Genomic DNA, 15,485 nt, shown 5'->3' on the forward strand with positions numbered 1-15,485 from the left:
TTCAATGTGTGTTGATGGGAAGGTCTAGGACACGGTTGGGGGAGGAGAGGCCCAGGAGGGGGCTGTGCATTCTGAAAACCCGAAACCAGGAGTTGACAGCATCCTCTCTTGACGCCGAAGACCCTGAAATGAAGGCAGGAGAGAGCCTGGGAGTCAATGTCTTCTTGGAAGAGCCCGGTGGTCACAGCGAGGGGGAAGGGAGTGGGCGATGTGGCCGCTGGGAGGAGTGAGGTGTGGAAAACCTGGGGAACGAGGGCCTCCCTCTCCCCGCTTTGGGCGACAGCATCTCGGAGCTGGCGATGCCTCCGGGGAGCGGGGGGCGGGGGGTGTCGTTTGCGCCGCTCAGCTAACCGTCGAGGACTCTCAGCCCCGCCCAGCTCCTCGTCTCAGCTGCCCAGTCCAGCATATGGTCAGCTGCTGGCCGGGAGCGAGGCGGGAAGCGCGGAGGGCGCACACTCGCTGCCCTCGCGCAGCCGGGAGGACCCGGGGGCCGAGGCGCGGTCCCCAGGGCCGGCGGCTGGACGGGGCTAGGGGACAGGGCGGGGGCGGCCAGCTGGGGGCGGGGCGGGCGCGATCCGGGGGGGCGGGGCGGGCGCGGATTGGCTTGGCGCCGCCACGTGACCGGCCCCATATAGGGCGTGGCGCGGGCGGCGGAGTCGGGTGCGGCGGCTGCCGGCTGGGTGAGGTCTGGTGCGGGTCCGGCGGCTCCGCGGCTGCTCCGCTAGAGCGCAGGGCGCACCTCGCGCCTTCCGATCCCCGCGGGGCCGCCGGGCCGGGGGATGCGCTCAGCGCCCGGGAGCCATGGTCCGCTTCGGGGACGAGCTGGGCGGCCGCTATGGGGGCCCCGGCGGCGGGGAGCGGGCGCGGGGCGGCGGGGCCGGCGTTGCCGGCGGCCCGGGCCCCGGGGGGCTGCAGCCGGGCCAGCGGGTCCTCTACAAGCAGTCGATCGCACAGCGCGCGCGGACCATGGCGCTGTACAACCCCATCCCGGTCAAGCAGAACTGCTTCACCGTCAACCGCTCGCTCTTCGTCTTCAGCGAGGACAACGTCGTCCGCAAATACGCCAAGCGCATCACCGAGTGGCCATATCCTGCCGGGCGCCGGGCCGGGTGTGGGCCCAGGGCCTCCCGAGGTCGCGGGAACAGGGACGGGCCGCGGCTTCCGGCGTCTGCGCCTCGCGGGGTCTTGGGGGGGCGGCCTGGGCCGGGGGCCTGGGAGGGGGCCGGCCGCATGCTGCGCCCAGTGGCCATCTTCCCCGGGGCTGGAGGAGGGTGCGCCCTGGGGAGAGGCGCATCGGGTCGCTCGGCGAGGAGGGGGCGGGGCGGATTCCGGGCCCTCTCGGCGCGCCGCGTGTGCGTGCGTGTTTGTGTTTCTCTGTGTCTGTGTGTGGTCGTGGCGGCGGCGGCCACTGGAGCCGGGTGGGCGCTGGGCGGAGCCCCCTGCCCCTGAGCTCGTCCCTTCTCTCCCTCGATGCCGGCGCAGAGCGCGTGGCCAGCCTGGAGGGCACCCGAGGGCGAATCGGTGTCGGTGTAGGTGTGAGCGCCGGGTGGAGGCGAGCCCGTGCGCGCGCCTGACTGCAGGTGCCTGAGTGTGTGAGGGCAGAGCGTGAACCCGGTGCTGCGCGTGCGTGCGCTCGGGACTCTCGGTACATGGGTGTTCACGTGCCTGTCTAGGTACATGTGGCTGCGTGTCTTTAGGTAGGAGTGTGCGCCTGCGCGGGGTCCTTCCGCCACGGGCGGGGGGCTCACGGCCCCCTCCTTCGGGGAGCGGGCGTCGGGCGGAGCCGCGGAGGGAGCGCTGTCCGCGGTGCTGACGGCCTCGGGGACGTGCTGAGGGGCTGGGAGTCGGGCGGAGCTGCGGAGGGGGCGCTGTCCGCGGTGCTGACGGCCGCGGGGACGCGCTGAGGGGCTGGCGGCTGCGACTGCGGAGGCGGCCCTCGCGGCGCCCCGAGGAGGGGGGAGGATGGGGGCGGGAAGGGTGGGGTGGGCTCGGGACCTGGTCATTCTCAGCCCCTCTGGAGGCGGCCGGGCCCGGCTGCTGCACTGCGCGCTGCCGGTCTTGGCGTCCTCGCCTCTCCTCTTTGGCGCCTCCTGGCCAGTCCTTAACCCACGCACTCCGTTTGAGTACATGATTCTGGCCACCATCATCGCCAACTGTATCGTGCTGGCGCTGGAGCAGCACCTCCCAGACGGAGACAAGACGCCCATGTCTGAGCGGCTGGTGAGTGCTGTGGCGGCGGGGCCTGAGGGCGGGGCGTGCGGTGGCGGCAGCTTGTCTGATTCCGCGACTCTTCAGGACCCGTGAAGGGGCGGCTCTCTCCGACTGGGTAGTCTGGGGAGCTAACACTTCCCTCAAGGGTCAGGAGGAATGGGACAGCCCGCTCAGCCCCTGCTGGAGACCGGTGGCTCGAGGGAGGCCATTTTAGCCAGCAGCTGTTCCGCCCAGTGACACTAGCTATCCCTGCACCTAAGAAGCTAAGACGCTGGCACGTGAGAGGGGCCTTCACGGTGGCCCAGGGTCTGGAATGCCGGGCTGCCCTTTTCCCTCCAGGGCTGGGGTGGGCTTTGGCCCAGGTGCAGCCCTGGTCATCTCCCTCTGGCTCTGCCTGGGACTCCTTCCCTGTGGGCCCTTTGCTTCCCACGGGAGGCACTCCTTCCCAGGCTTTCTTCCCAAACATCCCCAAACATAGTTCTCATCTGCTCCTACCAGGAGCTCCCAGACCCCGTGTTTCCCCTGTTGAAGCACTGAGCCCACAGGAACCAGAGTGCTAGGTCAGGCATCTGGAGGGGCGGGGGCAGAGGGAGGGTGCTGCTTGAGGAGGCAAGCCCCATTCTGAAGGTGAGGCTACGTCTTCTAGCCCCCAGCATCCCAGCTGCGCTGGCCCCTCCGCCCAGGCTTGATGTGGGCTTACTGGGGCCTGAGAGACTGAGCTTCAGAGCAGGGAGAAGGAAAGCACACGCAGGGGCTGGAGAGGGAGCCTGGGGCCCGGCTGGAGAGTGCTGCAGTCCTGGGGTCCCCGAAGAAGGAGACACTTCTGGGGGGCACCAGCTGCCCAGAGGCTGAACCCTTTTCTCCACATCCTGGCGAGCGACTGCTCTTCCAAACTTCTTTCCTTTACTTCAGCAGAGATAAGCATCAATGAAGCAGAGCCTGTTCTGTGCTCGGCTTTGGCCTTCAAATTCAGGCCAAGGGGCGAAGCAGAGGAGACAGAGTAGGCTGCCCTGGGGGTGCTCTACTTCGGGTGGGCACCTCGAGAAGGCAAAGAAGTGACAGCCAGGGTGGTCAGCCAAGAGATGGGGGTTCTTGGGTCGGTTGTTTCTCCAGGCACAAGAATGGCTGAGGGGTTTCATTTGTGGGTTTGGAGGGGGAGGGTTGTGAAGGGCATCCTGACAAGAGTGGAGGGTGGTCCCCGTGGGTGACTCCTGCCCAGACATGGAGCTGGACAGGCTCACTTGCCCTCTTTGTGCCCCAGGTTCCTGCCGGTGGGGGGCCCCTGACCTGCTGTGAGCTTGGTGGTGGTGCCCATTCTGAAAGCTGGAGAAGAGGGTGAAAGTCAGAGGAAACTGGGGTTTCTGGTAGGGAGCCTCGAATGCCAGGCCACAGGGCGTGGCAGGGGTGGGGCCAGAGGGAAGCAGGCTGGGGTTGGCAGGGGCAGGGAGGCCTGTGAACGGCAGTCAGGCTCAGGCCTTCCCCCTGGGGAGCAGGCTTGAGTGGGCCAGCGAGCATCCAGCCTCACAAGTGAGGGACAGTTTGCTTTGTGGTAATGGGGTCTGTACACTTGTAAGGGTTGAGGGTTGAGCCGAATGTGCTCACCCCGGCAAGGCCTGGTGGCCCTGAGATGGATGGAGGCTGAACACAGAGGGTCTGGGGGACAGGCGCAGTGGTGGTCCAAGATCAGGCCTGGAGGCTGGGGTTGTTGCCGGGGGCTGGGAGGGGCTTCGTGGTGCAGAGGTGCCTGCCTTGGGGTGGGGCCTCCACAGCTCTGCTTCCCACCCACCCGTCAACTTCCCACATGGCCTTTAGCTGGAGCCGCTAGCTGGCAGTCTCATCCCTCCCCCGAGCCAGCCCTTGCCAAGTGTAGTCAGGGGCGGGGCTGGGAGCAAGGGGTCTGGGAAGGGGCCCCACCCCATCTCCTTGTGTTGGCCGGCTCTTCTCCCGCAAACCCAGAGTTTCTCTGAACATGTTTGCTGGGGCCCCGTGTTTATTCAGGGTAGGTGGTCGGCAGCCTCTTCTCTTGAGGAAAGGGGACCCTCTGACTAAACCAGACCAGAAGCGTTGGGGAGGGAATATCCTCGTGAGTCAGCATCAGGATGGTAAGATGGGGGAGCTGGGCTGTGGTGGACGGTCTGCTGGGGGCAGCAGCCTCTGCCGCACACTGCTACCAGCAGCCAGGGCCAGGAGGCCAGGCTGAGGGTTCCCCAGGTCGGACGTGAGAGCCCTGGAGGCCAGGCTTCTTGGGGGAGGAAGGCACAGGCAGCCCCCACAGGAGTCAGCCTGGCTCTCCCCGCCTGGGCCCTGAGGCCAGGCCTCTCCCTGGCCGAGCAGCCTCTGGGTGGCAGGTCCCACCGTCCTGAGAGCAGGACCCGCCTGCCTTCTCTTTGTCCCCTTCTGGGTCTGTGGTCTGCGCTCAGGCTGTTTCCCTTGCTGGGCCCCCTCCTGCAGTGCCCACTTGGTCCAGCTCCTGGGGTCACCTGCACAGAGGCTCTGCCTGCCCCCGTCCCCAGCGTATGATGGCCCAGTGCTCCCCAAGTCCCCACAGCCCGTCCTCATGTGCTCGGCACCAGGCAGGCCCAGGCCATCGGGGTTCTGTGCCCCCCATCCCAGTTCTGCTCTCTGTCGTCTCCACCCGGAACTGCTGTCCCCGTCACCCAGCTGGATGCCTTGCCCTCCAGAGGCTCCCTGAGGCCCACCGAGCTTGCTTGCCCCAGAACGTGCTTGTTTTGAATATCTAGCAGGTGTGTACTGAGTGAGCGAGCGGGTCCTGGGCTGTGCTCCAGGGAGCTGGGCGTGGTCCCTGCTGTGGTTCCAGCCCAGGGTGGGACCCAGGTCACGTCTGGCTGGAGTCTGGCTCTGCCTCTAACAAGCTGCGAGTCTGTGGCCCAGTTCTTGGCCTCTCTGCGCCTCAGCTCCCCCTCGGATGGGGGGATAGCAGTGCCCAGGGCCTGTGGGATGGTATAAGAGGGTTGCCCTGGCGATTGCAGGAAGCCCTCACGTGTTGTTATTGACACTATTGCTCACTCTGCGGCAGGGTGTCGGGGGAGGGAGCCCCTCCTCACGTGACTGGGTGTCACTGGCCGTGGGGATGGGGCCTCCTCTGCCCTGGGGGAGCCTGGCAGAGAGCACCGAGGCCTGTGCTGAAAGGACCATCGGGGGTGTCGTGGCAGGGCCGGGGGTCCTTGCCGGCTGCGTCCGGCGGCGCTGACTTTGCTCTGTGCTCCTAGGATGACACGGAGCCCTACTTCATCGGCATCTTCTGCTTCGAGGCCGGGATCAAGATCATCGCGCTGGGCTTCGTCTTGCACAAGGGTTCCTACCTGCGGAATGGCTGGAACGTCATGGACTTTGTGGTGGTCCTCACGGGGTAGGTGCTGGGCCTGGGGTGCCCTGTGCATGGAGTGGGTTTGGGCAGCGGTGTCCACACTGGGGGCTGGTGCTTCTCGGTGGTCCTCACGGGTGGGTGCTGGTGGACAGGCATTTTTCTTCCCCGGGAAGAGCCTGGGCTGTGATCTCGGCTGAGGGGCCGTCGAGGAGATTAGTCCTCGGCAGAGCTTGCTCGCGGAGCTGCTGGTGCTGGGTCAGGTCCGCAGGGCAGGAAGGGCACTGGGCCTGATTTTGTAAGCCCTGGGCTGCAGCCTGGCCTCTTTCGCCCCGTGATCTGGGGGCACATGTGTGCGTCCGAGCCTCCTGCATGAAGCGTCCGTGGACACGTGCTTCTGGAGCTGTGCTTCGGTGAGGCTGTGCCTCTGTAGTCACTGCTTCTGGTCCCAGGAGGCTGCTTAGTTAGTGCCCCATTCCCCACTTTCCTTCTCAGACAGACTCTAATAGTTGGCAGCTTGTGTTTCCCAAGCAATCCAGGAGATCCAGAAAGTCACCTGAGGCTGGGCTGGGGAGGGGGAGGAGCGTGGGCAGAAAGCCTCCTCAGCACAGGGCGCCAGCCTTCAGGGCCTCAGTCTCTCCACCTGCCTGATGGTATTCAGGGCCTCTGCCCTGTTCTGAGGTTGAGCTGCCATCATCCCGGCTCTGGGCTGCCCTCCACCTCTGGCTGGGGTGGGGGAAGGTGCCTGGAGTCTGCACAGCCCAGGTCCCAGAGGCCCCGCCCCAGGGCCTACAGACACTCCTCCTGGAGCCCCGTGGTCCCAGGGAGGCTTGGAGCCCCACTGTGGCCCAGAACTCTCCTTCCAAGGGCTGGGTAGCTGTGGCCAGGGCTCCAGTGCTACGTGAGAGTAAACAGACTTGGCTGCGTGGCCGCTGGGCTCCCAGTAAGACCCTCGGTGCAAGCCCCTCAGTCCCCTGCCCCATCCCCGGAGGCTGGCTCTCGGTCTGCTTGGGGTGCTGCTGGTGGCTGCAGCGGTGGCATGCCCAGCACAGGCCGGAATCGAGGTGCCTCGCTTTCGGAGGGTCTCTCCCTGGAGAGGACCGAGGGGCTGGTGGGCCTCCTGCCTCAGCTCCCCTCCTGGTCTTTGCACCTGTGGCACCAGCCTGTCATCAGCTCTGATCAGATGGGCACTACTAAAGCTGGATCTAATAGGCTGGGCAGCTTCCTAATCTGTTCCATTTTTCCTAGTGACCAAGGAGGGAGGGGAGCAGGGAGCCTTTTCTTGGGAGGCGTGCCACCCTGCCATGTGGTGCTCACCATCCACACCCGTCTGCTGGCTGAGGGCAGGCGGCCGCAGGGGCTTGTCCAGAGAGCCCTCTGAGGTCCCCCTGATGGGGCGTGGTGGCAAGTGTGGGCCCTTGGAGGGCAGGGTACGCCCTGTAGGCCACTGGGCACTGCGTGGGCTGTCGACAAATGTTACGGGCTGTTTACGTCTCTCTCCTTCTAGACCCGTGTCCCTGAGGATATGCTCATCTTATTTTTTAGAGTGTCCCCAGAGTGTAGCTCGGGGCAGGCCCCCAGGAGGGTCAGGGAGTGTCTGCTGAATTAATGGGCTACCGAAGCTCGGGTGCTGTGTGCTTGAGCCACCTGGGAGCTGGTGAGGGTGGTCGGACCGGCCTCTGGGGATGCTGTCCATGGTGCTGTTTGGGCTGCTGGGAGCATGGCAGGGAGGTCCGCACCAACCCCTTGGCAGGACCCCTGAGTCTTCGAACAAACACATCCTGATTCCAGGTTCAGGGAGCCTGGTCCCCCCATGAGGGCTGGGAGACCTCCAAGGGCAGCTGCTTTCTCTTGCCTGTTGACCACTCTTCTGGGCACAGGAGAGAATAGGATGGCTCACCTTCTGGAGCCCCAGCAGGGGGATCCCAAGGGTCCCAAGACCGCAACTGTGCCCCCAGCCTGGGCTCGGAGATGCTGGCCTCAGTCCATCTGTTTCTCCATCTCCCCCGCCTTCACAGGCGCCCCATCCCTCCCCGCCCTCGCTGTGTCTCTGTCTCCCCTTCTCTCTCTCTCTCCCTTTCTTAATCTCTTGGTCTCTGTCTCCCCATTTCTCAGCTTCTCTGTATCTCTGCTCTTTTATCTCATCTTCATCTGTTCTATTTCTTTGCCTCTCGATGTGTCTCCTTTTCAGGATTTTTGCTTTCTCTCTCTTACCCTTCCTTTGCCTTTCTCTTTCTGTTTGTTCTGTGCTTCTCGGTTGGGTCGTGAAGTCTCTGCTTTCACTGTGAGAGGAGGGCTGGGAGCTGGCACCTACGGTTTCCAGGCTCCCTCTCTCTGCACCTTGTCAGCAGGGATTGTTCTGGGCTGAGAGGGAAGCCCCAGATGGGGAAGGTGGTCTTGTGTGCCATGGGGGCTCACATGTTGCCCAGAGTCATGTGGGGGAGCTGCTCTCTGCTCTTGTTTGCAGCACCTGGGGACTCGCGATGTGTGCACGTGTGTGTACACGTGTGTATGCATGCGTGCACACATATATGCCTGCACTGCGCGTGTGTATACACACATGCGTATGTGCACACATGTGCAGCAGTGCACACACGTGCACCTGTTCACGCATGTGCAGACACACGTGCATTTACACGCGCACATGTGTGCATGCACTTTATGTGTGCATCTATTCGCACATGTGTATGTGTGCGTGTGCACAGCTGTGTGTGCACGCTTGTGTACATATGTGTATGTGTGGTGCATGATAGAAGGGGCCCTTGTCTGTTTTGGGGGGAGTGCTGGGCCTGGGGAATCCAGAGAAGAGCCTGACCCTCCTGAGCTGAGGAGCCTGTGGGTAGCCATGGGGGCATTGCTTATTACTTTCTTGTTTTTAATTGGGGTTTACTTAATTGGCACTCAGAGGGCTGGAAGCCCCGTGGTGAACAGGGAAGGCCATGTTGCCTGGTGAAGCCTGACTTGTCCCTGAGGCCAACTGGGCTTGCTTCTGCTTCTGGGGCTGGCATGTGGGCGTGAGAGGTGCCCTGGATCGGCCTGTGGCCCTACCCTGCGTTGAGGAAGCTTCTTAACCTCATACACTCGCCTGTAAACTGTGCCTGGGCACACCCTTGGCTTTGTGGGGGGAGAGCGATACAGTGCCCAGTCCTGCCCATGGAGCCGGGGAGGGGCGGTCCTGGCTAAAGTCCCCTGTCTGCACATTTCCAGCCACTTGAGCTGCCCTCGTCTGCTGCTGCCCTTGATTGTTGTTTATTCAGAGTCGGAGCTGAGGACACAGCAGTGAGCAAGACCCCCCGGTCCCTGCTCTGCGGGCTGTGTTCTCAGGGGACCTGGTCTCCCTGGCCCTTCTGTTTCCTCTAGGTGCCCAGAGGCTCAGCGAGGGCAGAGGGCACAGGCTCGTGGCCACGTCGTGGGGCCTGGAGGCGGGTGTGCGGTGGAGACAGTACAGGCTTCATGTTCCCACGTAGGAAAGGGCTTGGGGAGAACGAGGCGTGGTCTGGCCGGCTGCGGCCTGGGGTAGGCTCCGCAGTGAGGGTCCGCGCCCTCTGTTTGTTTGGTGAGAGGCCATGGCTGACGGTGTCAGTACCAGAACACAGGCGTCTCCATGGCCTTTAGAGCTCGAGATCAGACAGGACCCCCAGGGGTGGGGTCTGGAGAAGAAGCTGTCCGTGGGTGAGCCTGGGGACTCCAGAGCTGGTAGGTTGGGGCTGGCCAGCGAGGTGGGTGGGGTTGGTGTTTTAGGGAGGAGGGGCATGTCCTTCTCGAGCAGGGGTGCGGGGAGGGTGGGCCGCCGAGTGCAGCGGCAGGAAGCCTGCAGGTGAAGGGTCCTCGCGGATGGCCTGCGCGGAGGCTCCTGCAGGCTCGGAGGGCCCGTGGTGGGCACCCAGGGCAGCTCTTCCACCTTCAGGGGAGTTTTTCAGCAAAGCCGGGCAGAGAACTGGGCAGTGGTGGGAGGGAGAGGAGGGGCAGAAGGTTCTATCAGGTGGAGGCCGCAGCATGGCCCTGGAGGCAGGACAGCGGCGGTGCAGCTGGAGCGCTGGAGCGACGTCTGGGTGGACGAGGGCAGCCGGGACCCCGGAGGCCATGCTCGCCTCTCTGGGACTGCAGCACACCAGAGGTGGAGCTCAGTGCGTGTGCTGGGTATCAGATGAGAGAGCAGGGGTAGGCCGAGAGTGCTCTGCGTGCCTGTCAGCCGAGCCTAGCATGGGAAACAGGTGGTGTGCGATGGAGGGATGGGCTTGCGGGCAGAGCGAGTGAGGACGCCGCAGCACGGCCTCTCGCCTTCTCCTGGGCTCCCCTGGCTGGTCACCTTCCCTTCTCTCCACGCTGACCCTCTGGCTGGCTGCCCGTCCCCTCGTTCGTGTGGAAGGTATCTGTCGAGTGCCCTGGTTGCTAGGGACCCAGCAGTGGACCTGGAGCTGCATTTCCCGGGGACCCAGGCGACAAGCAGCCTGTCCACGTGGGTGTGAAGTGCAGTGACGAGCAGGAAGCCGGGTGGTGGGGGTGAAGTTCCCCTTCGTGGGGTTCAGGGAAGGTCCTTAAGAAGGACCTTGAGCAGAGCAGCAGGTGGGAGGGGGTTCAGGGCATCCTGAACCTGGGAGAGGACAGGGGACAAAGATGCTGGGAGGCCGTGGGGGCCGCTTGGGGCTCTGGGTGCAGGGACTGACCCGGGTGGGGTGCTGACGGTGGGGAGCAGTGCCCAGGAGGAAGTGGTGGGCTGGGGCAGAGCTGGGCTGCGGGGAACACTGCTGCTTGGCTGTCTTCAGGACACTTGCTGGCACCCCGCGTGTGGCACCCATGCGGCCTGCCTGTCCTAACTGCTGCTGTGCCCACCCCTGCACCTTTGCACTCCCCATCCCCCAGACCAGCCTTTGGTCCTGAGGGGTTGATTGCAGCTGGGAATTGGGGCAGGGTCCTCTCAGACCATGAAGACCTGGGCCCAGAGTCCCCCGCCAGTTATGGCCCAGCCTGGAGCTTCCCTTGAGGGGAGGAGAGGTCTGTCCCAGCTCTGGCAGATATCTCCCTGTGGACAGTTCTAACCACAGCATCTCATTTTACTCCAAATTAAGCTGGGATTTCTTTCCAGGACATGTAATTAGAAGTCAGGGTCTCCTATCGCTGGCCTGAGCTTCCCGCGTTGCCTAGGGAGGGACGTCTGTGTCCACGCCCTGCCCTGCCTCCCGAGCACCCGGGCTTGGCTGGGGCCGCTGCCAGAGGGCATGGGAATGTGGTCCTGGGAGGCCAGGCCCTGGGGGATACCGCCCTGGGCAAGGAGGCATCCAGCAGGTGAGGGCCAAGGTGAGCAGTGAGCCTGTGCCCACGTGTGGGAGCCAAGGGCACTGTGCCTAGCCCCAAGTGACCAGTGACACTGGGTCTGGAGGCGGACTGACCTCGGCTCATGACCTCAGGCTCTAGAGCTCGTGTTTGGGGCTGGAGCCGCCTGTGTGGGCTCTTCCTCTGTCCCGTGATGTGGTCCTACAGGCGGGGTCTCTGATGCCTGCTCAGGTTGGGGTTTGCTGGACCTTCTCTTCTATCCGCACCCGAGGCTGGGAATTGCTGGGACAGGGGAGGGGCCTGAGTTCTGACCAGTGGCCCCTGGAGCGGCAGAGGGAGGCTGCTGGGGACCCCGTCTTTAAACTCTCCCCAGGCAGCATCCCTGAGGCATTGCTGATAATTCAGAACAGGCTTGGCCGCTGTGTCTGCCTGGCTCCCAGGTGCCTGCCTCCTGCCAGTGGCCCCACTGGGCTGCCAGCCCCGTGCTGGCGCCAGAGGCAGGGGTAGGGGGTTCCCTGCCTGCCTCCGTCTGCACCCCCGCCGCTGGGTGTCCGCTGAGGGCGGCTCACTCCACTGCTCGCCTCTCAGTATCTCTTCTCCTGGTTCCCCTCCCCACTCTTCCTATGCTTTAGGATTCTTCACACCCTCCTGGAGGGCTGTGGGGAGCCAGAGCCAGGCCCTTCCTGGCTGCTGCCTGCAGATGGCAACCCGTGTGCTGAAGGAGAGCCCCCTCCGCCCAGCTCTAAGGGCCTGGTGATCCTGGCAGGACAGGGGCTGCAGGCTGCCGGCCTCGGGCCCGGAGCTCCGCTGTGCTGCGCTGCAGGGTCCTGGGTGCTGGGCCCCCGGGGATGTTGCAGCTGGTGCCAGCAGCATGCTGAGCCCGGCATGCCTCTGTAGAGGGGCGGTCGTGTCCAGCTCTTTGCAGCCCATGGACTGTAGCCTGCCAGGCTCCTCTGTCCTTGAAATTCTCCAAGCAAGAATACTGGAGTGGGTTGCCATTTCCTTCTCAGGGGATCTTCCTGACCCAGGGATTGAACCTGGGTCTCCTGCACTGCAGGCAGACAGACGCTTTGCCATCTGAGCCGCCAGGGAGGCCCGCCCTCTGCAGAGGTGGCAGGGAGCAGCTGCTCGTCTATCCGGGTACCCTGTGCCTGGTGTGCCTGCAGAGGTCACGAGAGGTCAAGTTCATGCCTGGTGGGAGTGGGAGTGTTTGCCTGTGGCCAGGGATATTCTGCAGCTGTTCAGGCGGGTGGGGCAGCTGGGCCCTGGACTCCGCCTTCCTGTTCAACTCCAGGTGCCTCCCCTCACCCCATTTCACGCTGGTGAGCCCAGAGCGGCAAATTCACAGGAGGTGAGAATGGCTGCCAACGCAGCCAACGCCAGTCCCAGTTCCTGGACTGGGGAAAGGCCGGAGAGCAGGTCCTCCTCGGCGGAGCGGTGGGGGGCCGCTGAGAGGGGCCGCTTCCTCCCCTGCCACAGCCCGCCTGAGTCACACAGACCTGGAACCTGCGGACCCCCCGCAGGCCGCCTGCGCAGGCCCCTGGGTGTGCTGTCTTCGCCCGGCTGGCCGCCCCACTGTGCCCCACTTTCTCCAGGTCTCAGCCCCTCCGGGGAGCCCCTCTCGGAGCCCGCGTCACGCCAGCTGGTGGTTCCCTCTCTGCTCCCAGAGTATCGGAGCCCGTGCACCCGGGGCTGCTGCTTTCAGCGGGATGGGATGTGGGTCTGTGTTTCTCTGCCTGGCGGCCTCTCTGCCCTGCTCCTGTCCCAGGGGCTTCCCTCCTGGCCGGCTCCACAGATGGACTTTCCCCGGCAGAACCTTCCCTTTAGCTTGGGCGCCGCACAGATGCCCGAGACGGGGGTCAGGGGCCGAAACAGCAGGTGTTCACTGTCTCACTTTGGAGGCTGGATGTCCAAGATCAAGGTGCCCGCAGGGTTGCCTTGGGTGAGGTGTCTTCCTGTCGGTAGGCGGCTGCCTCCCCGCTGTGTCTTCCCGGGCTGCTTTCTCTGTGTGTGCAGACACAGGTCTCCGTGTCTCTTCCTGTTCTATTAAATTAATCCTTTAAATTAAATTAAAGCCCATCTGTAGGGCCTGGCTTAGCCGTTTACCTCCCAAGAATCCCATCTCCAGATCCAGTCCCACTGGGAGTCGGAGCTTCAACAGAAGAATCTGGGGGGGACACAGGCTAGTCTGCAACAGGCTGCGCTCAGACTCCAGGCTCCTCTGATGAGCCTTGGTGCCCCAGTTCCCAGTGTGCAGCGAGTGTTTCGGGACTGAAATCCAGCAGGGGAGCGGGACCCCCCCTCGGCCACCCTGGGCACAGCTGGCACGTGACTGATCCCGGGCGTCCGCGTGGCTGCCAGTCTGGGCCTGCGGTGTCTGTGGTGTGCTGGACCCAGGTTAGTTCTCACTTGTCGTGGTTGGTCACCAGCCTCTGGGGTCTGACGGCAGGGACTGTGGACTGAGGTGGCTGAAGGCAGCGCTGCCCACTCCCCTGGACCCTCTGTAGGCTGGACTGGGGCAAGGGCTGGGTGAGGGCACTGCTGAGCCCATGGGGGCTCAGAGGGTGTCCTGGGTGTCCTGCAGCCTCCTGCCGGAGGGTGGGCATCCCCGAGGGGGCCTCCAGCACCACCCGCCCTCTCTGCCTGCAGCCCCTCCCCACACCTGCTGTCTGGGACCCTGGCTCTGCGAGTGCAGTGTGGGGGCAGGGAACCGGCAGGAAGCTAGAGCACCCTTCTTTCCGTCTCCTGATCAGTCCTGGCGCCTGGTGTTTCCACTGTCCAGCCCTGCAGCACAGTGACGCAGGGGCATAGCAGGGGCACGAGCGAGACCCCTGTGTGGCCAGGGTCTCGTCGCTGTGAGGTGGCTCCTTCTGTGGGGTGAGGCCCCCTGGGGTGGTGCACTCACTCCTGTGCTTCTTTGGGTCCCTGGCCTGGCAAGTGGGCAACATGGGTGCAGAGCCCTCTGGTGAAACACCAAGCAGGTGGGGCTAGAAGGGCGAGCAGACCAGGAGGGGAGAACGAAAGCTCGAAGCTGGCTCTTCCATGAAGTCTCCTAGGTATTGGCTGCTCTTCTAATGTGATTGTCCAGTGATCTTCCTGAGCTGGATACTACTGTTAACATCCCCTCGTAAAAAATTAAATATCTTATCTTGAGCTTATCACAGATTTGCAGTATGCACAGAGGGTCCTGAGGGTGCTGTCCAGCGAGGCTGTAGCATGATTCCACAACCGGAGTGTGACCCCGGCACAGTCAAGACACAGAAACTCCATCCCCAGCAGGACCCGCCCTGTTGCCCTTCTGTGCCTGCTTCCACTTTCCTCTGGCCTCACTGCCCCTTAACCCCTGATGAGCAGAATGCAGCAGCCGTGTCCATCCCCGTCACTCCACGAGCATTGACTACTGGTTAATGGAACCGTGCCTTCGGGGCTGGCTCTGCTCACCAGGGTGACTCTCTGAGGCTGGCTGAGTCACACTGTCGCACATGTCTGTACTTTGTTCCTCTTTACTGCCCATTGTCTCCCTGACTGTTCACCTGTTGAAGGACACGTGATTTGTTCCTAGCTTTTGAAATGTCAGCCACAAGACTGCTCTGCACGTCTGTGCACAGGTTTTGTGTGAAGAGAGTTTCCTGGGTGAGCGCCTAGGAGTGCCGTTACGGGCCGCACTGCAGCGCATGCCTAGTGGTTTAGGATCTTACCAGACTGTTATCCGGAGTGTCTGTGCCTGTTTACATGCCTTCACATTCCCGCCAGCAGTGTACGAATGGCCTGGCTTCTCCATATCCTTACCAGCGTTCGCTGTTGTCACCGTTTCTTACTTTAGCTATTCTGGTGGGTATGCAGTGATGTATCACGGTGGTTTGGATTTGTACCCCCCTAGTGGCCACTGACAGGAGAAGGCGATGGCGCCCCGCTCCAGCACTCTTGCCTGGAGAATCCCGTGGGCGGAAGAGCCTGGTGGGCTGCAGTCCATGGGGTTGCTAGGAGTCGGACATGCCTGAGCGACTTGACTTTCGCTTTTCACTTTCATGCATTGGAGAGGGGAATGGCAGCCCACTCCAGTGTTCTTGCCTGGAGAATCCCAGGGACGGGGGAGCCTGGTGGGCTGCCATCTATGGGGTCGCACAGAGTCGGACACGACTGAAGCGACTTAGTAGCAGCAGCGGCAGTGGCCACTGATATTGGACCTCTTTTCATGGGCTTGTCTGCCATCTGTATCTCCATTTTGGTGAAATGTCAGTTCAGGTATTCTGTTCAGGTTCTCACTGGATTGTTAGATACCAGTTGATTTCCTCCCAATCTGTAATTTTTTTTCATCCTTGTGACGGGGACTTTTGCAGAGCAAAAGCTTTAAATCATAATGAAGTCCAGTCAATCAGTCTTCCCTTTTATAGACAGGGCTTGTGGTTTTGAGTCTAAGACCTCTTTGCTAGACCTGCGTCATGAAGATTTTCTCCTGCTTTTTTTCCGTGAAAGTCTTGTGGTTCTATATTTCACATGTCAGTCTGGGATCTGTTCTTGAGTGAGCGTTTGTTTCAGGAGTGAGGCTGCTTTCAGTTGAGACTCTCTGTTGTTAGTTTTCTGCCTGCAGGTGGTATCCAGATGCTCCGGTGCCCCTTGTTGGAAAGGCTGTGAAGTGTTTCCACCACTGAAGTGTTCTGTTCCTGGGTCAGGA

The 15,485-nt window shown here is 62.9% G+C and overlaps 1 protein-coding gene across 2 annotated transcripts in view; it reads left to right on the forward strand.

Moving 5' to 3' along the window:
• The first annotated feature begins 801 nt into the window (after window positions 1-801).
• Window positions 802-15,485, forward strand: part of CACNA1B (calcium voltage-gated channel subunit alpha1 B) — a 209,669-nt gene continuing 194,985 nt past the window's right edge. For both annotated transcript variants that reach the window (XM_040225675.1, XM_040225676.1), the window contains exons 1-3: window positions 802-1,085; window positions 2,115-2,220; window positions 5,442-5,581. In XM_040225675.1, coding sequence (XP_040081609.1) covers window positions 802-1,085; window positions 2,115-2,220; window positions 5,442-5,581 — 530 coding nt within the window. The remainder of the gene's footprint in view (window positions 1,086-2,114; window positions 2,221-5,441; window positions 5,582-15,485) is intronic.

This window comes from Oryx dammah, unplaced genomic scaffold (genome assembly GCF_014754425.2).
Source record: "Oryx dammah isolate SB20612 unplaced genomic scaffold, SCBI_Odam_1.1 HiC_scaffold_25, whole genome shotgun sequence".
Taxonomy (NCBI): Eukaryota; Metazoa; Chordata; class Mammalia; order Artiodactyla; family Bovidae; genus Oryx; species Oryx dammah.